This window comes from Aedes aegypti, chromosome 1 (assembly GCF_002204515.2).
Source record: "Aedes aegypti strain LVP_AGWG chromosome 1, AaegL5.0 Primary Assembly, whole genome shotgun sequence".
Taxonomy (NCBI): Eukaryota; Metazoa; Arthropoda; class Insecta; order Diptera; family Culicidae; genus Aedes; species Aedes aegypti.
The window spans coordinates 235461971-235487370 of NC_035107.1; the positions used below are offsets into that span (position 1 = coordinate 235461971).

General features: G+C 39.0%; 1 protein-coding gene across 13 annotated transcripts in view; it reads right to left on the bottom strand.

Moving 5' to 3' along the window:
- LOC5564681 (afadin) overlaps window positions 1-25400 on the bottom strand; it is a 331635-nt gene that overhangs the window by 35585 nt on the left and 270650 nt on the right. For 10 of the 13 annotated variants that reach the window (XM_021837294.1, XM_021837293.1, XM_021837291.1 and 7 more), the window contains 4 exons: window positions 17324-17530; window positions 16792-17257; window positions 15863-16387; window positions 10207-10576 (listed from right to left, as the gene is read on the bottom strand). In XM_021837294.1, the coding sequence (XP_021692986.1) occupies window positions 10207-10576; window positions 15863-16387; window positions 16792-17257; window positions 17324-17530 (1568 nt within the window). Of the gene's footprint in view, window positions 1-9264; window positions 9984-10206; window positions 10577-15862; window positions 16388-16791; window positions 17258-17323; window positions 17531-25400 lie in introns of all 13 variants that reach the window. The other 3 variants (XM_021837299.1, XM_021837295.1, XM_021837297.1) reach the window with 2 other exon arrangements.

Consider the following 25400-nt stretch of genomic DNA (forward strand, 5'->3'; position numbering starts at 1 on the left):
TCACTGACAAAAAAATTGTAGTGACGGCTTCCTTCGGAAGGGAAGTAAAGCCGTTGATCCCTAGAAGAACAACAAAAACTACCCAATAACATGATTTATTGAAGGAAAAATAAAATTTCTTTGGATTATTTAAGTTTTTTGCCATAAATTGCATTTTCTGTAAAATTTAACTTCATTAAGTTATGAAGTCTTGTTTTAACTACGAGTTGAATAGTGCATACATGTTTTAACATTCGCAAAAATATGTTTGTTTCAAAATTATTTAAAAATTGTTGCAAAGTCAAAGTAATTTTTTCAGCAATAATTTGTGTAAGAATCTTTGGAAAGTGCCATGAAGTATCGTCTATAAACAACGTGGTCATCTATGATGGGAGGAGAGGTGGTGATCTTGTCAATGACCATGGTCCACATAAATTTTCAAATTTTCGGTTTTTGGTTTAAATATGAAACACTTTTTAATTTAATCCCCACTAATTTACACATAGTTTAAATTTAAAATAATTCGAACGTCATTTTGATCGCCGAATTTATTTAATTTTCTCCATCTGACACTTTTATCTTAATGAAGAATGATGGATGGAAAAGCTTAATTGAATTGGTGCGTAATTCAAGTTAGCATAAAAAACCCATATCTTTTCAACAATCAATAACATATAAACGTCTAGTATAGGGTGTCCCAGAAACTATGGGCACGACTTCACCATACTGTCATTTCAAGACTAGTGAAGATTAAAATCTGATTTTCACACATTTCATTACTGTACCCAACAATTTAATTATTAATGTGTTGATTACGTAACATTTATTTGAAGCATCTCTTATTAGTCTTGCACAAATCGTGTTAATTTTGAGCGACTTTGTTTTAGAAAACTTGTTCTATGTAAAAAAGTGCGTATAATAAAAATCTTAAAAAAATATATTTATCAGCGACGATATGATAATTCATCGGACAATCACTTTTTCAAATTGAAATTTTAAACTTAAGCGTGTAATATTTGTATTGGAACTAAAATTCGATTACAGCCGTGGTCGCTTTGAAAATGGTAAAAAAAACAAATCCTTATATTTCCGTAAAAACTTGAATAAATCAAACATTGAAGTTGCCTATCGAAGAGAATAAGGATTTACCTTTCGTAAATCTGAAATGTATTATTTTTATTACTATTTAAAATACCTGCAGAATTATATCTTCGTGATGTTGTCTTATATGGAAAGAAAAATACGAGATTTTTCGAATTGTACCATTTTTCAGGTGTTCTCTGACAAAACCAAATAAAATTTCAAACAAAAATATATGTAAAACATTCTTGATACAATGTAATTGAACTCACCACAGCGAAAGATGTTGAAAAACACATATTTTACTAATTATTTTTTCAACAAAAACAAAATGTAGGGTCTGTGCTGACCAGATAAGAATTGATTTTCTAAAATCAAAATTTTCAATGTAAACGATTATTGAACCAAACAAATTTATAACAGATGAAAAATATAAAAATATTTAATTGTTTGGAAAAGTACTATGATTTGCATTATCAAAGTCGTGCCCATACTTTCTGGGACACCCTATAATACAATGGTCTGGTATAAACAATAGCAATTAGCAAATTAAAACACAAATATAACCAAAATTACAAAATACATAAATACAAATAATCAATAATCGATAATGCATTGAAGTGAAATGGAACGTTGTGAAACGGAATGTAGAATCAAAACGAAACAGCCAAAGAGGTAACCAGAGACACGGTTTTAGAGTGACTAGAAGTTCAAATTAAAAATAAACACCGATAGTTTACATGAGGTATCGTTCAAATTAGCGGGGGTGCACGGTATGAAAAAAGTCCTAGAGTAAGTGTCTGGGAATAAAATGCAATCCTTAATAATCTGCTAGAGTGAGCGCAGGATAAAATGCTGCGGAAATGCATATCGAAATCTCTGGAGGCATTTCTTGGAAAATCTCAGGGCGATTTTGTTGAGATGGAGACATTTTTTTGGAGCAATTCCAGGAAAAATCCATGAGGAAATGTTAAAATAAATATCTGTGCAAATAAATTGAATAATCTGAAAAAATCAGAGCAAAAAAAAAATTGTAGGAATTCTTATAGGATTTACATGAATGATTGCTTTTCCAAACCCAGAAGTAAATATATGTGTTTTTTTTTTAAGAGTTTCTGTAGGAAACTTTGAGAAATCGCTGGGAAGTCAACAACTGAAGAAATAAGTGCAAACATTGCCGGAAGAAACTCGAAAGGAAATTTTTAGAACATCCCACAATCCTTGCAGAAATGAGGGATAAATTTCAGATTGCTAAAGGATTTTCGGAAGATATTCTAAATAATTTTCTTCAGCATATTATGAATAACTGGAAGAATTTCTACAGAAAATGTGGAGGAGTCGCGAGGGGGACTGACCTGGTGTAGTGGTAAGAATACACGCCTCTCTTGCCAAGGACCTGTAATCGAATTACATCTCCGAAATAGTCACTTAGGACTAAGGAACTAAAGCCGCTGGTCCCAATTTGAACTAGGCCTAGGGCTAAAATTCTCGTAATAAGGATAAAAAAAGCCTCAAGGACTTACACAAGGGATTCTTCCATGTATTCTTGCAGAATTTTCATCTTGATTACTCAAGGGATTTTCCCAGTTATACTGTTTTTTTTTTTTACCAATTCATTTATTTAAGGCTCTATCGCGTTTAACGCTTTACGGAGCCGAGATTCATTTTTGCACTTTTTTTTACAATTGTTTAACTTCTTAAGTACCAAGTTTAGTCCGGGTTGGAGCCAGGGTACTCGTGGCAACTCGAGGTTAGTGGTCACAAATATTTTTAGGAAGGGCTAGGTTGGGATTGGGTTACAGGGTTCTTTGCAGCTCATCCGGGTGGTATTTCATGGTTGCTCGTTTGTCGTATCATGGCGTATACCAACTTCATGTAGGTTTTCGATTGCCGGATGGCCAGGAACATCAATCCAACACAAATGGACCATAACACAGAGAGAAAAAAAACTGGGGAAGAGAACACAAGAGAATTAAACTTTTATACAACACAAGCGAAGGTAATCGTAAATCGACAACATGTAGACGAGATCGCGGGAGCCCAACACATCTCTAACTGAAACATAGGGTTGTCTACCTCGGGCCACAAGGGTATCCATAAGTTGTGCTCTGGAGGCGTCCATATCCGGGCACTGCCAAACTACGTGATCGATGTCATCATAACCGGAACCACACCTATTACATATATTGCTCAGCGCGAGGTTGATCCTGTGCAAATGTGCGTCTAGCGAGTAATGGTTGGACATAAGTCTTGACATCACGCGAATGAAATCTCGACTTACATCCCAACCTTTCCACCACGCTCGCAAGGAAACTCTAGGGATTATGGAATGTAACCACCGTCCCAGTTGGTCATTTAGCCAGTCGCTTTGCCAACCGTGAAGAGAACTTTGACGTACTAAATGAAACAATTCATCGTGTGAAATTCTTCTATCATATATCTCACCTTCCTCAGCGCCCACCTTTGCGAGAGAGTCCGCCTTCTCATTGCCATAAATTAAGCAATGTGAGGGGACCCATACAAAGGTAATCTTATATGATCTTTCGACCAGTGCACACATCTGCTCTCTTATTTTTGTAAGAAAGTAAGATGCATGCTTTACAGGTTTCATCGATCGGAGTGCCTCAATAGAACTGAGACTATCCGAGAAGATGAAGAAGTGGTCTGCGGGCATGTTAGAGATCATCCCCAAAGCGAAGTTGATTGCTGCCAGCTCAGCAACATAAACCGTGCAAGGTTCCTGAAGTTTTCGGAAGGCGGAAGAGTTTTCATTGAAGACACCGAAGCCAGTGGATCCATTTATACGTGACCCGTCAGTGAAATATCTCCTGTAGGAATCGACATTCTGGAACTTTGCGTTGAAAATACGTGGAATAGTTATACATCGAAGTTGATCTGGAATTCCATGAATAGCTTGTTTCATGGACAGATCATATTCAACAGAGGAACTGTCATTGGTGAAGCGTACACGTGGAGGGTTATAACATGGAAGGCTAATGTCAGATGACATGTAGTAGAGATAAACTCTCATGAATTTTGACTGAGTGTTCAGTTTGAGCAATTCTTCGAAGTTTTCGATGACGAGTGTGTTGCTCACTCCACACTTAATAAGTATTCTTAGCGAGAGCTCCCAGAATCGGTTTTGTAGCGGTAAAACCCCTGCCAGAACCTCTAGGCTCGCATTATGTGTCGAGTGCATACACCCTAAGGCGATACGCAAACAACGATATTGAATTCGTTCCAATTTAATCAAGTGGCAGTTTGCTGCTGAGAGAAAACAGAAAGAGCCATACTCTAGAACAGAGAGAATGGTTGTTTTATAGAGTTTTATGAGGTCTTCCGGGTGAGCACCCCACCATGTTCCGGTAATTGTTCGTAGAAAATTGATCCTTTGTTGGCATTTTTCCGTTAAATACCTAATATGAGTTCGCCAAGTGCCTTTTGAATCAAACCAGACCCCAAGGTATTTTGAAGTCAAAGACTGGTCGATGTCTGTTCCCAAAAGCTTAAGCTTTAGTTGGGCAGGATTCCGCTTCCTTGAAAATACGACCAGTTGAGTTTTTTGCGGAGCAAACTCGATCCCTAAATTTCTAGCCCAAGTGGATAGATTATCAAGGGAATTTTGCAATGGTCTTTGCAAGATTTCCGCTCGTGGGCCCTTCATAGAAACCACAGCATCATCTGCAAGTTGTCTTAGCGTGCATGGTTCTTCCAAACAGTTGTCAATATCTTTAACATAAAAATTATAAAGCAAGGGACTCAGACATGAGCCTTGGGGAAGGCCCATATAACTAATTCTGGAAGTTGTCAGTTGACCGAGAGTGAAGCTCATGTGTTTTTCTGACAACAGATTGTACAAGAAATTATTCAATATTCCAGGTAATCCACTATTGTGCAGGCTTTCTGACAATATTTCTATGGAAACTGAATCAAAAGCGCCCTTAATATCCAAGAAAACCGAAGCCAATTGCTCCTTGTCCGCAAAGGCTAGTTGAATATCTGATGAAAGCAACGCTAGACAATCGTTTGTTCCTTTGCCCTTGCGAAAGCCAAATTGTGTACTGGAAAGCATGTTGTTTGATTCGACCCAGTGATCGAGTCGGGATAGGATCATTTTTTCTAACAATTTCCTTAAACATGATAACATAGCAATCGGGCGGTACGAATTATGATCAGACGCTGGTTTCCCAGGCTTTTGAATAGCTATTACTTTGACCTGTCTCCATTCAGGTGGAACAATGTTGTGCTCCATGAATAAGTTGAACAGGTCAAGCAACCGTCTTTTAGCGATATCAGGGAGATTTTTAAGAAGATTGAACTTAATCATATCGCGTCCCGGAGAGGAGTTGTTTGATGAAAGAAGAGCCATAGAAAATTCCAGCATAGTGAATGGTCTGTCCAACGCATCGTCTCTCTGGGTTTCCCAGAATGGCGGTTGAGCTGGAACTGAGTCTGGACAGACCTTTTTTGCGAAGTTGAATATCCAACGATTGGAGTATTCGTCACTCTCATTTGAGGATGAGCGGTTTCGCATGTTGCGAGCCACTCTCCAAAGCGTCGTCATTGAAGTTTCTCGTGAGAGGCCATCGATGAAACGTCGCCAATAGCTACGCTTCTTCGCTTTAATAAGATTCTTCAGTCTTTTTTCGAGCTTCGAGTACTCTAAATAAAGTTCTGAGGTACCATATCTACGAAAAGCTTTAAAGGCATTAGATTTTTCTCGATACAACTGAGTGCATTCATCATCCCAACCAGGTGTGGCTGGTCGTCTTTTGAAGGATGCACTTGGAACTCGTTGCTTTTGGGATTCTAATGCACTTTTATAAATCAATTCTGTTAGGAGTCGATACTCATCCAACGGTGGGAGAGTGTTGAATGATTCGATACCAAAGGTTACCGCTGATGCAAATTTTTGCCAATCGATATTCCTAGTGAGGTCAAAAGGAACCTGAATTGACTGTTCTGACCATTCAAAATTATTTCTGATAGAAGTTATTATGGGCAAGTGATCACTACCATGGGGGTCATCGATAACCTTCCACATGCAATCGAATGATAGTGAACTTGAACCCAAAGACAGGTCAAGGCGGCTTTCTTTGCCGTCGGATGAAATACGTGTCACTTCACCTGTGTTCAAAATGTTCAAGTTGAAATCGTCGCATAAGTCATAGAAAATAGCCGCTCTATAATCGTCATAAGATTCGCCCCATCCAGTACCATGTGAGTTCATATCACCCAGTATTAAAACTGGAGATGAGAGCATGGAGACTGCATTCCAGAGATGACGGCGGTTTATTGAAACTCTTGGAGGAATATAAACAGAAGCTACGCAAAGGTCTTTACCCTTTACGCTTATTTGGCAAGCAACGATTTCTATGCCTGGATGAGTCGGGATGGGGATTTTGTAGAATGAGTGGCACTTTTTGATCCCTAAAAGCACACCCCCGTAATTATCATCTCGATCCTGGCGTATAATGTTAAAATCGTAGAAGTTAAGATCATCTTCAGAAGAAAGCCATGTTTCACAGAGTGCAAATATATCACAATCGGAATTGTGAAGCAAAAACTTAAATGTGTCTAATTTAGGTTTTAGACTATGACAGTTCCACTGTAGCACAGTGATCATATCTTGTACCTCACTCGATGAATTATCCATCGAAAGATATGATCGAAGCAAGGAGGGGCCACGAAATAGTCAATTCCCTGAGATACTCTTCTATTGCGGGGAGAAAAAGGTCGAGTATGCCTCTGAATGAGTCTGAAACTCCGAGGGCATTGCATATGCGATCCACAAGGGCCGTAAAAGTTATCAGTCCTCGCTTGGCCCCGGGGGTTTTCGAGGAAGAGCGAGGGACTTCAGTAGCTTTTTTCTTGCTATCTTGTCTAGAGCTTCTTTTTGAAGTATATTTAATCGGTGGAGGCGGGGGCGGCAGATCTTTGCTGCAACACGGAACGGAAGCATCAAAGACCTGTTTCTTCGGGATTTGCAAATTTGCCCCACCTCCTTTGGAATTAGGCAAACTTCTGAGGGAAGATTTCAATACCTTACGGCGCAGTCCCGGAGAAGATGGAGACTTTCGTTTACCGGGAGCGTGTACCTCCGAAGAATCTCCCCCATCGGTTTCGTCGTCGTTCGCTTCATCGGAAGACAACTCTTGAAAAGAGTTACCAACTGGGATGGCTGATGAAGACTCTTTTGCGGACGGATTTAAAGATTTTACCATTTCCGCGTATGTCTTCTTGGAGCGCTTCACAATTGAGCGACTCTCATTTCGAATGCGTCTTTTATAAGCCGGGCATTTCTGCAGGTCATGAAGTTCCTCGCGACAGTAGCTACATTTTTCGGCTTCCTGTGTGCAAGCATCTTCCAAGTGAGCTTGGTTGCATTTGCCACAACGGGGCTTGTTGTCGCAATAGCTAGCACTGTGGCCAAGCTGCTTGCAGTTGGTACAATTGAATACCTTCGGCACGTAAAGACGCACTGGGTAAAAAGCACTGTCAATACAAACAAATTTCGGGAGGACGGAACCGGGGAAAGTCACTCGAAACGAGGCTGACGGCGAAAACACTTTCTTATTTCCTTCCATGGAAACTGATTGTAATTGTTTACAATCCAGTATAGCCACATCAGGAATGGACCGGTTCTCAAAGACGCCTTTGCCAGTCTTAATGTCTTCGCATGTTAGACTCGCGTCGATAATTTTCCCTTCCACCTCGACTTCTCGTGCCGGCACATAGACGCAATATTCCACAGTAAAAGCCTCATGCTGAGCAATTTCATTCGCTGCTTTGTAACTAGGTGCAGTTACACGCAGCTTGGATTCTTTCACTTGGTGAATAACGGTCCCAGGATATTTACGCGTCAGCTCCCGAGAAATCGAGAGCACGTTCAAAATCTTCTTTTTGCGCCGGAAATAGACAACCCAAGGCCCAGCCGAAGACGGTTGATAGAACCGCGTTCGAGCAACGAGATCTCTAGGAGGCGTATCGCCTCCATCCGATTCATCCATGCGGAAAAAAGCTTAACCGCAACCAAATGAAGAAAAAAAATAATAATAAAAATAACAAAAACAAAAAAAAAATATGTGTAAAAAAATTATTAATCAGTGGACTATTTTGTACACACCTCCCCTAAATGGCTAAATCAAATTCACAAAAAAAAAAAAAAAAAGAAAAAAAAATTAACCAATCAGTGGGCTATTTTGTACCCAACTCCCCTATACGGGCAAAATTGCACCGGGAGAGAGACAGAGGAGAAGCGAAAAACAACCTTGAACTCAACACTGTTGTTCGGAGATGCGAAAGCAATTCAATAGATAATGTATACTTATCCGTTCTACAGCAGGAGAACGTCCACGCGCCGTAGGTAGTAGACCGACCGGGTCGGCCTTCTGCCTTGTTGTTGTTCTCGGTGCGGGAGAAAATCAATCACCGATAATTGATGATGGGCGATGATTTTATTGCGGTGGAACGATACTAGTTTCACTAGTTCGCTTCCTTCGCAAAGCGCAATCGTCTAAGCACTCACTTTGCACAAAACTGAAACTTGTTTAACTCACTAATTAAACCAAAAACCCACGCGGGCGGTGGGGAAAAAGGCCTAAATGAACTCTGCAAAAAGTGCCGTACGATGAGACCGGGATCCTGTCGACCGACTCGTTCAAGCGCTAAGCAAGGAATGACAGTTATACTGTTGCTACTAGTACTACACAAGTGATCAATCTAATCTTTTTCTATGTTCTCCCACCTCCAGGCATAAAAAACAAGCTTGCTGCATAATTAAAAATTTATTGGCTTCTAGATTTAGCGAAGATTCGTTTGCATTAAAAAAAATGATGTAGTGCTGCTGACAATCATTTATAATTTTAATATAATATTTCTATTTAAAGAACAACCAATCCATTCAACACCGCCACGATGAAGATCTCTTCTAAAAACGACAATAACATTCCTAAAATGGGGGGAAATCCAAATTGCATCGGCAAAACTCAATCACTTCTCTGTGAGCCCATTCCTGCATCTAGAATGCAGAGCAGCACCTATCCGCTCTACAATAAAATCACATCCACGCACACACACACCAACACAGAAAGCCGCATTCTGTGTGTATGGGCGAACGGTGACCGTCTCTAGAAGACCAAATTAGAATCCTGACGAAAAAAAAAAAACCATCCACGACATCGAAACTAAACATCCATATCCTACCCTTTCCTCGTCCTCATCGTCATCGATGAAGGGGATGTCGTCCAAGTTGACATCGGCCACGAACGACAGGTTGGACTCCGTCGAGGGGGCGTCCACTTTCAGCTCGAACACTGGCACGACCACCGTTGTCGCTTCGGGCGTTTCCGGTTCCGGAGCTTCATCGATTTTGATCATTTCTCTGCTGCTGTTGTGACTGCTCGTTCTCGAGTCGTAGTCCTCGACGTAGATTGACGGGGGCGTGTCGTACCGGACCGGTTTTATTGCTGCTCCACTCCCTCCCAAGATTATCGTGGAGGAGGGCGGCGTTCCACCCATCATCGGTAACCCGTTCATGCGCCCAATACTACCAAGGCTATTGCTTCTGGTTCGATTGTGAAAACTTGTCAAGCTAACGGTCGATCGACAGTCCCTGTACCGCGGATCGAAGTGTATCTGCTGGAGCTGATCGTTCGATAGGATGTCGTCGTTCGAAAGGGACAAACTGTACCGGCGCGGTTGACTGATATCCGGATTGGACATCCTCCGATAAGCGTCGTTATATGACAGATAGGGTGTTGAGGTGGTGTGCTTCATCAACGGTGAAAGCGGTTGATGCCGAAGAGATCCTCTTCGGGATAAGGATCGCGAGCTGCCGTGGAAATTGAGACTTTCGTGCGATCGACCGAAGTGGTACCGTTGAATACCGTCGTTGTCGTAAACGGTACAATTGAATTCGTTTTCTGGTTTAGTAGGAGGTCAGTATCATGCAAAGCAATTACGTTCAAGCGGTTATGATAAGGGGAATTGTTACCGTTATTACCATTTGATACAGGAATCAGTGTAGCAAGCAGCATGGGAATGATTTAGCAAATGTACTTGGTTAGTATCCTAGCGAGTGTAATATCGGATTCCTCCACCATACTTCTTTCATTGAGTGAGTGAGATAAAATAGGAAGCACTTACCGCGCTGGATGACGGGACTGGGTTGTTGCAGTAGCGTGGCCAACCCGTGGTAAATGGCACCCTGTTTGGCAACCTTGAGCGTCACCACCGGTCCGGTTCGCACCAAATGGTCCGCTGCTCGTTCCTGTGTGATACCGATCAGACTTTGTCCGTCGACTTCGAGCAGTTGATCGCCGGCTTGCAATCGGCCGTCTAGGTCAGCTGCTCCACCCGTTACCACCGACTTGATGTAGATCCCGAGCCGCTCCTGGCCGGCACCCTTGGCAGCCACAATCGACAGGCCCATTCCGTTGGCATTTTTGTGCAGTTTGATGATTTGGATCTCCGGCTGCGGGAGCTTGCTGGACATGACACTTGGCGATCGACCCTGCTGTAGGAAAAAATAAATTGTAATGACATAGTTTTGCGCGTGTTTGTAGCACTAGTTACGAATGCACTATTTTGCAATAAACTAAAACCTCCATTTATCAAGTTTGTATGAAATTCTGCAGATTGACGTTAAATAGACAAAGAATCATGACAGTTCTTGTGAAAAACTATGTCAGTTCTAGGTCAGCCAAGAACTCCATGGGAATCAGGGGAAAACGTATACATCACAAGCACAGTGATGTTACGAAGGATTATGAGCAATGTTGATACTCAAACGGGCTCATTTAATTAAATTTTCAAAGATTTCAGTACAATGTCCATTTAAGGTCATCCAGGAAATCTTTGGAGTACAGTGTTTCAGATCTTCAAGCATTACCAGTGAGCTTTTAGAACATAGCGAGCAAGGATAATATCCATACAATCTCATATAGTTGAGTCCTACCAAGTTTTGAGCTCGACAACTGTTTAAAGGTATCCAATAAATTTTAAAATGCAGGTTTTCAGATCTAAAAGCATAACCAGTAACTGACGTCAATTTTGAAATTACCAACATAAAAAAATCATTACCTCGCAATAACTTTGTTTATTCTCAACCGATTTCGATGATTCCATCACGGTTAGATCGGGAATCTAATATAGTTTTAGGAAAGTTATGAACGAATTTGAAAACAAGCGTAGTTTCAAAATAGGGCCAAAGTCGCGTGGGTACCTTAGGCAGCCAAAACAGAATACTCAAAAATAAATACATTGAATCACTCTTAAACACTTATTAAATCATTATATGATGAACCCTTAGATATGAGGATACTATCCTAAGCAGCTTAGGATTATATGGAACCATTGTGGCTACATGACCATCTGGTACAGGTTCCGATAAGGAACCCAAGGAGACACTTAGCGAATTTTACATATTGGTAGCGTTCGGCGGATCGAAGTTATTGAAAACATGATATAACCCTATCCAAATGTTCCGATATTGGATCCGGTGGGCCTTATATGGATCACTTATCGACTTTTCAGTACCAGAGTATTCTGAAGAATCTAAATTCATGATTTTTCATATTTAATTGAGTATGCATGATGGTATAAATCAAATGGCGGACTAGATCCATCCAGGTATTCCGAATTCGATTCCGTTTTTCTCCAAGGAATACCTCCAGGGATTCCTCCAGGAATACCTCAAAAGCTACCTCCAGGAATACCTGCAGGGATTCCTCCAGGAATTTCTCCAAGGAGACCTCCAGAAATTCGTCCAAGAAAACCTCCAAAGATTTCTCCAAGACTACCTCCAGAGATTCCTCCAGGATTGACTCAAGGGATTCCTCGAGGACTACCTCCAGGGATTCCTCCAACAATTTCTCCAAAAATTCCTCCAGGATTACCTGTAAGGATTTCTCGTGGTCAGGAATACCTTCAATGTATCCAGGAATGCCTCCAAAACTTTCTCAACCTTCAAGAATTTCTCAAATAATACCTCAAAAGATCTCTCCTGGAACACCTCCAAGAATACCTCGAGGGATTCCTCCAGAGGAATTTGTATAGTTCAATCGCACAACATCAAAAATAGGGATGTAGTCTATAGCAGCTACATAGATTCAGACTAAAATAGCTAAATTTTCACATATTTTCATCGCTATCAAAAAGCGATGCAAATGTTCATTTTACCTGCACTATGTGGCTAAAATGAACAGGTTGGTGGTAAAAAAAACGTGCAAAAATTGTGAGCAAAACAATTTTTTCTTCAAATTTTCATTGCTCCACCGAAAATATATCTAATAATGATTGTAACCCATTCAAAAACGAATTCTAAAGGTATCAGATTTTACATCATATCAGAACGATATTCACCTCACTGAAAACCTCAAATCTTCCGAGCTAAAAGTTACGTCTGTTCTAATTTTCAAACGTGGTTTTCTAGAATCTTAGTTTTCGTTGATACAGTGATACCTCCATGAGTCGATGTTCCATGACTCGATATCGACTCATGGAACCATACTAGGAACAAAATTTCATGGTTACTACGATGGTCCCTAGAAACAGCTTTCCAAAGGATTGCTGTTCCATGACTCGATATTTCCATGAGTCGATGGTCCCTTCGATATCGACTCATGGAGGTTTCACTGTATTTTCACTTCAATTGACCTCCGCATCAACTCGAACACTCAGATTTATGCTCTAAATCGGCCGTGCGTGATAAAAATTCATCGAAATTTGTTTTTTCTCGGTAAAAGGCACAGTGTTCATTTTACCACCCCTGTTCATTTTACCACCACTTCCCCTACATCGAACACGGCTTACGGAGCATGTGTCTACCCTCGATCGGTGAATCACGATGGCACTGCGAGTTTGAAACTGGTTACCAGTAAGTCAAAGGTGTGTTCCATTACGCCCCTGTCTATTCCGCGGAAGGAGCTGATGGCAGCCCTACTACTGCATCGCTTAGTAAAGAAGGTGATCAACGCAAAGGAGTTAGAGCATAGCACAATTCCATACGAGGCGTAGCATCAATGGATCATCCCGAACAAGCACCCTGTAACAAGAAGACTAATTGCTGCTGTACACAGGGAGAACTTACACGCAGGACCGAGTAGCGTGATGGCGGCCTTACGAGAACGCTACTGGATTTTGAACCCCAGATCAACGATACGAAGTGTAATCAGAAACTGCATCACTTGCTACAAGTCGAGCCCAAAGCTTGCAGAACAATTCAAGGAAGATTTGCCCTCGTATCGCATCACCGCTGCACCTACGTTCTTGAGAGTTGGAGTAGATTTTGCTGGACCTATCTACATAAAGCAAACTGCTACACGCTCAAAAAAGAATTCTGGAAAACGTGAACTGTCAAAAATACACCATGAACTACCACAAATGGTCACATAAACATGATCTAGTTAACGGTGTATTTTTGTTGTTGACGAGTTCGCGTCTGCTGTTCACGGATACGAGAACGGATTTTTTTCTGTGTAGAAAAGCAGTTCCAATGGCTACATTTGTGTATTTGTCTGTATGGTATCGAAGGCAATGCACTTTGAGATTGTGAAAAACCTATTCACTGAGGCATTTTTGGCTGCGCTACCACGATTCGTTTCAAGAAGAGGAGTTCCAGAGGAGGTTGAACGAATAGAATGGAACGAATTTCATGGGCGCGATATCCGAGCTCCACGACTTATACGAGCTCTTCAAGTCTGACCTAACCAACAGAAAGCTATTATTGCTGTGTGCGTTTGAAATGCAAATATCAAATGGGGGAACACCAAATGCGGTAAGATTTTTCACAAGAAATGCGGGGTCAAATGCTAGGGCGGTGGTGATTTATATAATCGTTGCTAGGTGTCCTTTGATTGTTTTGTGTGACCGCATTCGGAGAACGTTTGGTCAAGATTTGCATCTCAAATGCAAACAGCAATACAATTCTGTCAAGTCAAGAAGATTAAGTTGACCACGATTCCCCCTGACGCACCTCATTTTGGAGGGTTATGGGAGGCGGGTGTTAAAAGTGTTAAATCTGTGCTCAAGGAAGTCTATCAATCGCCTCTCTGACAATTATGGAATTTGCGACCTTACTTTGCCAAATTGAGGCCATTCTCAATTCGAGACCCCTTTATGCACATTCGTCTTACCCCAATGACCCAAATGTTCTGACCCCAGGCCATTTCATTATATTTCCTTGATGGAATTCCCCTAAACCGACTATCAAAATGGCAGCACATTCAACTTCTTCGACAGTATTTTTGGAAACGCTGGTCGAAAGAATATTTGGTAGAGTTTCAATGTCGTATTTACTTAAATAGTTTTTCTACCGACTAAATGCCAAAAAATTGAAGAATATAAAAATATTTTTTTTGAAAAATTATTGTAATTCGTGCCTATACTTTCTGGGACACCCTATAGTTTCATAAGATTACTGGTTACATTTGTACATTCGAAGTTCTGGTTCTGAACAAATTAGCGTTAGTGTTAGCGTAGTTACGGTATAGATTGGATACTAGCAGCATTCATGTGTCATTTGGTTATCTTATTCAGACTGCTTTCAGGAACGAGGCTGGGGAGTAAACCTTGGCCTAATCATGAACAATGTTACCAAAAGCATGAATATTGTTATTCCTGGCCACGCCCATCTTTACCGAAACTTGGGATAAGGGAAAGAAATGTTGATGTAGCACTTACTTAATGAGAGGCCACCGACTCAGCGACACCATCATAAGTGCTACGGAAGTGGAGGTTGGGAGAGGTGGGCGGTCAGGATACACCTGAAAAGCTAGCGATAGATACAGAGAATTTGTGGCTAGGTTTTGATATTTTAATCATTTGAATGTCGGCAATCAAAGAAGGAAAATATATTTTATTAACAATTTTGTTGATTACATTTTGACCGGTTGTGATTTTTTGCTCAGTAAACAGTAATGGCAGAACCGATCCCTCCAGAATCATCGGATTGGTCCAAATAAAATGAAAAAAAAAAAAAGAAAACAGAGAAAACGTTTAACATTGAATACAAAAGAAAAAACGAGAAAATCCGGCCGCACGTAATGCATTCATCGAATAAAAAACAAACAAAAGACGCACGAAAAAAAAACATTAGAGCGAGTTCCACAAAGTACGACCGACAGAAACGCGTAAATCGAACAAATCGAAGGAAACGATCTAAAATATAAACGAGAAAAAATGTCGAACTACAATACAAAGTGTGCTACGTAACTACCGGCGGACACGCAACGTTATTCACTTTGTAGAGGAACAGACTCACCAGATGCACCTGAAAGAGTCCTAGAAAGTAGGCAGTGTTGAAATTGAAACTCCAGCCAAAAACTAGCACTTTAGCACCAAGAACTAGTACCTCGTAAAACACTCTTTTAGAGGCAGTCGCCCTTACTAAAGTTAGAGTAAATTTTGTACAGAAAAAAAAAGACACTTGCATTTTTTTCTTTTTTTTTCGATTTCAATAATTGCAATTCAACTACTAACTAAAAACCTATCCGGGTGGCGTAGTACCGATCGAACCACCAGCGGAATCGTGGAAGAGAAACATTATCACAAAGAACGCGAAAAAAAAACCGTGACGTTAGTTCAAAATACGTCCGTTCGCGGCAAAGCCTACTGTGCTCACCCTCGAAGTTCTGTGCTAAAGGAATTTTTCGAAAACCTTAGAACTCAAAACCGATAGATTACTTGATAAACCTAATTTAATTAACCTGTGTGATTATAATCCATTATACCATATATTACTTGGATAACCATAGATAGGCATGTAAATGGAGGTTTCAGTATACAGAAAACGAATACTCACATTGAACTGATGCATATAAACCGTCCACAGTCCGATGCTGGTCGGTTGCGACGCTAGTCGGCACATGTTCGCCATCTGGAACGGACTCAAAAAGTCCACCAAACCCGCGGGAATGCCACGTACCACATCGCAACTGAAACCATCGTCGGGCAGCAGCAGTGCCAGTGGCAGTTCCGGCGATTCCTCTAACCGTATTTCTCGCCCGTCCGCCCTACTCAGCTCGTCCGCCACCGATTCAGCCATCCGTACAGCCGTATCGATCAAATTCCGTGGAATGGTTTCCTGCGACAGCAACGCAGCCATCTGAAGCGAATTTAGCCGGAAACACGAACACGCCAGTTGCTGTACTTCGGTGATGGAGGTTTTCGGTGCCTGTAGAAACTGTGCGCATTGGTTGATTTTGGCCAGATGGCAGTCGGCCGCCAGTTCCAGACCTTGCTTCTCGGCCCACAGTTCCAGCAGGGAGAGTCGCTCGCTCAACGCTTTACCCCACGCACTGGTGCACATGTGTGATGTCGTGACAAACTGCGAAACAAAGGTGATTAATTATTGAGGTGGCTTTTGGCACTCGGCAGAGTGGCAACAGGTGGTTAATGTCTACTACCGCTCGTTTCGCACGAGAAAGAGGTAAAATTTTTAACGAAGGTGTTTAGCTAAATGATGGAAACGACGCATAAAATTCAAAGCAATTTTTCAATGCCTAAGCTGTGGTGAAATTAAGTGAGGAAGTCCACACATTTATATGTATTTAAAACTAATCATTTTGCATTCGAAAATTAAGGGATTGCAAGACTCGATAACGCGAAGAATTCATACAGAATAACTTATTTCATATGCTTTTTGAAGAGTAATACTTCACTAAGGCCTAAAGTGACCGTAATATGAATCAAAACGGTATCAACTATTGAATTTCCGCCCTCGCAATTTACCTTGTTGAAGCAGACCACGTTGATGTAGTGGAACAGCTGCGAGAACAGCTGTATCGTGAGGGCGGCATTGACGCGGCACCGGCGCAGCAGTGCCATGGCCGACCCCAGCACCGACAGGACCAGCCCAGCGGCGGAATCGTGGTCGATGTTCTCCGACAGAAACTGGTTCAACGTTTGCGACAGCTCAACGTGGAAAATCGACACCAGATTGCGGAATGCGGTTTGCACGCTCTCGGCCAGCACCTCCTGTGCCTGGACGCTGAAGGCCGAAATGTGCCGGTCGGATTTGAGGAAGTGCAAAAACTCCGAACTGTTGGCCATCCAAAAGGACAGGATTTTGGCATCGGTGTACTGCTCCTGAACGACGTTCTGGATCAGATTGGCAACGTGATGAAGGAATACTGTTAACTTGTGGGCACGCTCCGTGGGCTGCAGGTCCGGACGGTAGTGAGTGGAGGCACGATACCTAGACGTGATGAAGATTACAAATTGGATTAATTGAACGGGTTTCTAAGTGACGAAGAATACATACCTCGCGCACAAGTAGAGCGTGTACACGGGAGCTAGCTTAAAATTAGGGGAATTGACGTCTAGTTCGCTGATGACGGCCTGCAGAAAGGCTTCCTGGTGCTGTTCGGGAAACTCGAGCACCGCCGGCAGGATCGGTTCCTGGCCGCCCGGTTCGCTCGAAATCGATGCTGCCGTATGCGACGGTTGCAGCTTGGGGAATGTGCTAGTCCTTGGAGTGGTGAAGATTTGCGAAATAAAAAGAGATAAAAAAGATATTAGTAAAACATATAGATTAAATCATTTTTAAGTCTTGTGAAGAGGTCATAAGAAAGTTAATAATTAATTATGATTTTCTTTGCATTATTAGAAAACGTATTTTTATTCACACTATAATTTATTAGTTATTTTGTCACATAAATATATCATACGTCATTTTCTCTTCTGAGTTTTAAGTAGAATATTCCCAAAATACGTTATTTTATATTTTTTTAAATAAATTAAAGATTTTGCTCTAGAGTCTAGATCAGTGTTTCTCAAAGCGTGTAAGAGTTTTATCCCCTTGATCAGTGTTGTGAAAAACTCAATTTCTTATAATTCACGCTTGAGATTTTTCATGCGTGAGTTGTAATTCACGCAACTCAGCAGTCAAAAAATCATGGGTGAGTTGGCTCACCTTTTTGACTCGTTGTCTCGTATTTCTACAGTTTACTCACAAACGGCAATAATTTCTTGTTAGTCTGGTAAAATTATAGTAATCCTTTCTAACGTAAATAACAACATTCGGGTTTCACGAGTTTTTGACAGGTTTTGCGACTGAATCATTTTTTACGGTTTGAGTTGATTGAGTGATTTTGCACCAAAATCTCAAGCGTGAGATTTGCGAAGCAGATCTCTAATGAGTTTGCTCTTACGGGAGAGCGTATTGATTGAGATTTGAGTATGAGTCGATAAACACTGCCCTGAATTTCAATATTTGTTCGATCTGGTTTATAGATTTACTTGTATTGAATTTAATGTTTTGAATGGTTGAAGATTTGACCAAAACACAGCGGAACAAATATAACCTTTTCACGTGTCTCAATGATGAAATTGCATATATCCAGTAAATTTTGATTGTTGAATTCGTTACCGTACTTATAAATGTTCCAGCATAACACAATTTTTTGCCAAAGTTGTAGGAAATACTGGTTTTATTGATGTTTGAATGAAACTATGATTTTTTTACATATATTTTTTTGTAGTGCAATCCATTGAGTATGCAAAATTGAAATTCAACTTTTGTATGGCACATAATTTGATTGAAATTCCCCGACATAATGTCGATTTAGTCGAATTTTTAAGTATGCAGCGGTCCTATCCCCTAAGGCCAAATGTCGTCAGGCCGAATGTCGTTAAGAAGAAAGGGTCGTTAGACCGAAAAGGTCATTAGGCCGAAAATGGTCGATAGTTCTAATGAACCGTAAGGTCGAATGGGTAACTAATAGGGATAGGCCAGGATAATTTACAGCCGCCGAATGAATTTTCAGATCAAATGGATTGTTAGTTATTAGATCAGGAGAATTTGCATTACCTAGAAGGCCACAATACCCTCTGTGAAATATAGTTAGAAAGAAAGCCTTTGATTTAAAAACGGAAAAAAAAACACTGATGAATGTGTTAGCCATTTGAAATAGTACTAAATAATCAAATCAAAGTAAATTTCGGCAGAACGACCCATTCGGCCTAACAACTCTTTCGGCCTAACGACATTCGGCGTAATGGTTTTCGGCCCAACGACATTCGGACTAACGACTTGCACCCGCTTGCAGCATTCATACATAATTAGTTTTTTATACACGCTCAGATACACTTCAATTAGTTTTTACGACGGTTCTTTATAGACCACTTTTTCACGATCGAAATTGAGATTAACGACCGTTTTGATTAATGATCAATATTTTAACAAGTAGTAAATTAAGACGATCATGGTGTTTAGCCAAATTGTACAGTAAATAAAGAGCTACCATGTGGTGGCTATTCAAATACGGAACTCCTCCACCAGGTGGTGCTAGTGGGCATCAAAGTGTTGTTCTTCTGATATCTCGTGACCCTGACTACTTAGAAAGATGGCATTTTCGGCAAATTTGTTAAGCAGTTCAAGTGCTATTAGTATAAAAACCATGAGATTTAGAATTTTGTCACCAGGCGGTGCAAATGAGCACGGACATTTTGTTTTGCGGCTATCTCAGGATCCTGACAACTTAGAAAGATGGCGTCTTAGATAAAGTTGTTCAACAGCACAAACACTATCATTATTTGAGCCAAGAAGTTCAAGATTTTGCCAGCAGACAACGTTAGTGACCATGACCCAAGTAACCCAATATAACTATAATTCACCCTGCGTGCTGATATAGGGCTATTATATAGCTGTAATGTCCTACATTGGCCGTAAAATAGTCCTATAAGCCAAAAAGAGGCGATTTAGCGTACCACTAGGCTAGTGTTTACTTGGGGAAACTTTTGTTTTGCAAATATCTCAGGAGCTTGACTACTTAGAAAGATGACGACATAGGTACACTTGTTCAATAAGAACTTTTCAATAATGATAGCCTTTGAATCATGAAATTTCGATGATGTTCGAGCTATGAAATTGAAAAACCAGGCGACACAAGTGAGTATGGAACTTTTATTTTATGGATATGCCACGCTCCTCGGCAAAGTTGTTCAGTAGCTCAGGGGCAATCTTTATTTGAGCCATGGGACTCGAGATTTTGCCAGCAGGCGACGCTAATGGGCATGACATTTTTGTTTCGCAGATATTTAAATATCCTAACAAAAATTAGAAGAAGTGGCGTATACAGGAAAGTTCTGTAAGTAAAGGGCTGATTTCGTTCAATACAGTCGATATTTTTTTTCTCGCGCATACAATTTTTGTTTCGCGACATCTCAGGATACTGTCTACGTCGAAAGGTAACGCTTCTGGGTAAGTTATTAAGTTGATTATAATTATAATTATAGTTATAATTGGCATATTATGATTTTCTCATTCGCTAAGAACCGAGTAGTATTGCCATCTTTTGCCGGAATATGGAAACTCAAATGCCCATTTTGGAAATTTCTCAATTTGTGCTTCAACTTTGCCGAATATGTCGGATCACATCTCGTTTTTCACATCTAGACGATGCATTTTTCAAAAATATAATTATGACCCTATTTTTTTACGACCGAATTTTTTAACGTTCCTCCTGCCGTTTTGATTCATATTACGGACACTTAAGGCTTCAGTGAAGTACAACTAATCACTACACATATAAATTTAATCGTTATGTACAAAACTTCAGCGTAATCAGGCGTTGCAAACACTTTAATTTCGAATGGTGGGTGAAGATTGGATTGGATTCCACATCTTCAATTTACTTTAATTAATAAAAATGTTCGGCCTCTTCATGATTTTTATTCCGGACACAACTACACTTTCGCTTCATATTCCGGACACTTTGATTCGAATTCCGGACAGCTGTTGAAAAACACAATCAGAATAGCCGAATCATTAATTAAACGCGCTAAGCCTTTAGAAAGGCGTCAAAACTAGTTGAACATTGTATATTTTCATGGATTGCTATGTCAATTGTTTATAAAAATCATCTTACAAATTGGTTACTCTTTGGCGTCGCATTTTGAAACATTTCGAGTGAAATCTTTCCCATACAAAGTAGAGTGTCCGGGATTCGAATAAAAACGGTATAACGGTCGTTAAAAGAGTACCATAATTTTTTAAACCATCAAAAATTGTTTTGTTTAGTAACGAAAGAATTACAAAATTTGTTAATTCGCAATCATAAGCGCCCAAAAACTCATTCGTGTACCAAATTTAGCACATAAATCTACACACAAGCTAGTAAACTTGCAGAAGAGTGGACCGAAATCGATAAATAATGCAATCTCAACCGTCAATATCCTAAAATCATGACGTTCTGTGACATTTTGGAAAACGGCAATAGATTACGCAAATCAAGAGGCGATTTTTGGAGCCTAGGAATCTTAGATATTAAAATCCATTAATTTATCTGGTTTACCGAATCAGTACTTCAAAGTGTGATAGCACTGTCAAATATTGAAGTTGGAAGCACATATTACCTCAGAAATGTGCTTTCGACTTTCATGCCAAGGGTATCATTTTTAATTATTTTCATTGGGGTAATAAAAAAAGGAAAATGGAGGGCTGTAAGCCATCTTAGAGAATATTATTATCTCTCTCAAGGAAGTTAAAACTTCCAAGCATGGTGAGCACTTTTCTCAAGGACTTTTTCGATCGAATGGGTCCCTTCTAGTTCCTTCTTATATTCAGCTAAATTTTCGTTAATGTTTATCATTGAATTCTGATTAAAATATTCGATGTACAATTATGATAAAAGTTTTCACGTTCAGTATTATAAGGTCGTAACTGCATTTATCGATTTCTCTTCATCGATTTTCTTTGTTTGTTATTTTGGATTCAGAAGAAAGTCCTCATTGTCCTTCGTCATCCTGCATCGTAAAATGTTCCGAAAATCGTTTGAATTTTGCGTACTTTTCCAATGAGAAAGTCGATCAGGAGAAATTGACCACTGCAGATCAGTGATGGGAAATGTACTGTCGCAAACATTTACCACATCGACATTCACATTTTTCTACACGACCATCAAAATCCAAAGCAAACCATGACCGTTTAAAACAAAGAAATGTCACGGCTCTTCAAAACTGTAATCTTCTTCTTCCTAACGTTTTTTCAAACCCGAATGCGAAATGACTCGAGCACAGTGGTAACACGATTTTTCCGGTTTTCGGGGTTTTGCATTTTTGCTCGATAAAGGCAGCATGAAATTGAACTTGTTTATATCAGGGCTGGTAGCAAGAATTGGTACCGAAAAAAGTTATTTTAGTGACCAAATTTGAGAAATAAGTGACTAAAAAGTGACTTTCTATTCTTGAAAAAGTGACTAAAAGTGACTTGAAAAGCAAGCCGTAATCAATTTTATTTCAATTCTAGTATACTGTTTTACGATCAATATCAATCATGATAGGGAATATTCCATATGATCTTCTGCAGGTAGTAGGTCTAGTTGAGTACCATATTTGGACATTTTTATTGTGCTTCCAAATTTACAAGATATCGCCTAGAATTTTTGTAAACAGGTTATTTTATATTTACGTAAATAATCCTTTTTAGTAGATTTTCAATATTTTCAAAATGTTGTGTCTTTTATATTACCAAAGTATTTTATATTGTAAATTTTAATAAGAATTTGGAACATTTGTAAAATTAAAATTTTTGTCATTTCACATTTCCATTTAAACTCCAGTAGAAAACTACCTAATAAGGTCAATATTTTTATGCATTAATCGATATTTCAAATAAAAAATGATGACAGAAGATCGAATTTGATTGGAATATTGCTTAAATCGCGTCCTTTAAACGCCGACTAAGGAAGAAATTTTCCATCAGTAAGTTTAATGGAAGGTATTCACATTCTAAGACTTCCTCGTAAAATTACGACAAGTAACTTTTCGTTTTGCCGTAAATTATATACCGTTAAGTTACCAGTCACCGTGCGGCCTCCATTCACCGTGCACATATACAAATTCCTACAGAATTTTCATACAATTTTCACAAAATATTCTTTTGTCAGCAAAATAAGATAAAACTGATGAAATGAAGTAGTTTTTGTCACAAAGCATTTTGAAAAATCTAGTTTATGTAGTCAAAGTCTTGTGAATTCTGTTTGATAATGAGATTTTTCAACACTCTTAGTAGAAACGCCAAATAATCACATTTTTCATTTTAACGATAGAGTATGAAATTTTTCAAAATTTCAACAAGTTTCCACTGTGGATACTTTTAGTAAGATGTTTTTTTTCGTATGAGCAATGAGATTTTATGCAAATTAGATTTTTTTATTACTTTTCAGTCGAAGCTCAAATGCACGGTGAATGGACCCTTTTCAATATATATGGTTCCTATTACCGTGTATTAGTGTAAAAGGCATGAAACTATTCGGTAATATTAGATTTATTAATACGTTGTCATTAAACTACTTCATATTAAGTTTTTGAGTGAATATGGAATGATTTGGACAATACAGTCAATCCTCCTATAACGATTTTGATGAAAAAAATATTTTTTAGACAATTTTAATTTTTTATGGTTTTTATTGTAATTGAAGATTTGAATACTCCTAAAAATGAGTGCGCACACTACTAGCAACATTGTTGCTCCATCAACAACGTTTCTTCGTGATACAAAATTAAATCATGACGAAAACTATACGCACGGTGAATGGTGCACTAGTGTGCACGGTAAATGGTGACATAGAACGGTACGAGGGGACCTTTACATGACATTTTCAAACATATTTTTTGAGTATTTTTTTGTTGTGCATCACTAGTTTCAGATTTTTTCCTTGATTATTTTATAATTTCACGCTACGTAGTGGTATTCTAGTACGCTTCAAATTATTTGGAAAAGTTATAAAATTTGTTGAAGTGCAATTTTTTTTTAAATGCACGGTGAATGGTAGCCTGACGGTACCTTCATGTATTCAATCTGTTTTTTTTTAAAGAAAAACCACGAACGAAAAAAAAATAAAATTAAAAAAAATCATATTTTTTGTGAGAAATTTTCAAAAATTTACGAGGAATTTCTAAAAAAATCCTAGTGTAATTTCAGATGAAACTTGTGTGAGTTATAATGATGAATACCGTAATCCGGGGTAACATTGATCAGCGGGGTAAAATTGATCGCAATGACCCTCTTCGTGAAAAGCTCGAATCAACATTTGTTGATGAAATATATTCAATGCATGAATGGCGATTCTCTTTCTTCTAATCATGAGCTAATAAACAATAAGTTTTTGCGAAAATAAAGTTGTGTTCATGCGTAAATTTTTCAACTTTTGTAAACAATGATTTTCATGATTATGGATGACACCATAAAAGAATCATGTCTCACATGAGTTCTGTAAACCATATGAGCAAGAGAAATGCGGTTGTTACTAAAAATGACATCGCCGAAAACGACTCCGTTGTCAAAATTTTCATAAATATGTTCAATAAAACATAATTCACTAATTATTATAAAGCGTGAAGAATTTCCTTAGGAAATTGCATACATATAGGCGTATTCCACAATTCAAGGTGTTTTTAATTTTAAAATAACTCAAAGAGTAAATGACTTATAAGAGTTTGACCTTCATATTCGGCTTCAGGGACCATGATTTTAGTAAGTAATGATATTTTCAATATTACCGAAAGGTGTTTTCATGGTGTGATCAATGTTACCCCATATCAACTAAATCAAAAACTCACTTAAAACATTTTTTTAAACATGCTTTAAACTTTCAGAAAACAAAATACAGTACATAAACACGAGCAATGGGTGGCAGTACTTGTTTTAAAAATATAAAATTTGCAACACATGCATTTTAAAATCAAATGTTTAAGAAATATTCAAAAAAATGATCAATGTTACCCCGGATTACGGTACCTACAAGGATAACTGAAAGATCTCTCGGATTCTTGATGAATATATTTCTTGATAAATTTCTATGATAATAAACGCATGTTAATCCATCAATAGTCGGAGCAATAACTGTAATAATTGCTGTAGTATTAACTAGTGTGGAAACTTTAATGAAATTTTAAAGAATCTTTGCAGGTCTTGTATTTGAAAAAAAAAAAAAATATCAGTGAAGTGTTTGAGCCACAGTAATAATATTTTGAAGAAATGCTGGACAAATGTCTAGAGGAATCTAATGAGGAATCCCAGATGCAATTCATCGAGCTATTCTTGGAAAAGATTTTATCCAATAATACCTTAAATAAGTTTTGAGAAATTCCGGAGAGTAATTATGGATGAATTTTTGAGAGAATCCTTATAAAAAAGCCTAGATTAAATGAAAAATGCGTAGAAATTATTGTAGGGTTTCTTGTAAAAATGTCGATTTTTTTCGAAAACTCTATAATAAACCTTTGGGTAAAAACTTCTGTAGGGCATGCGGGAAGAATCCTAGAAGTAGCGATTGAAGAAATCTGTGAAAGAATCAGTGATCTGGAGGAAATACTGAAATTTTTTCTTCAGAGTA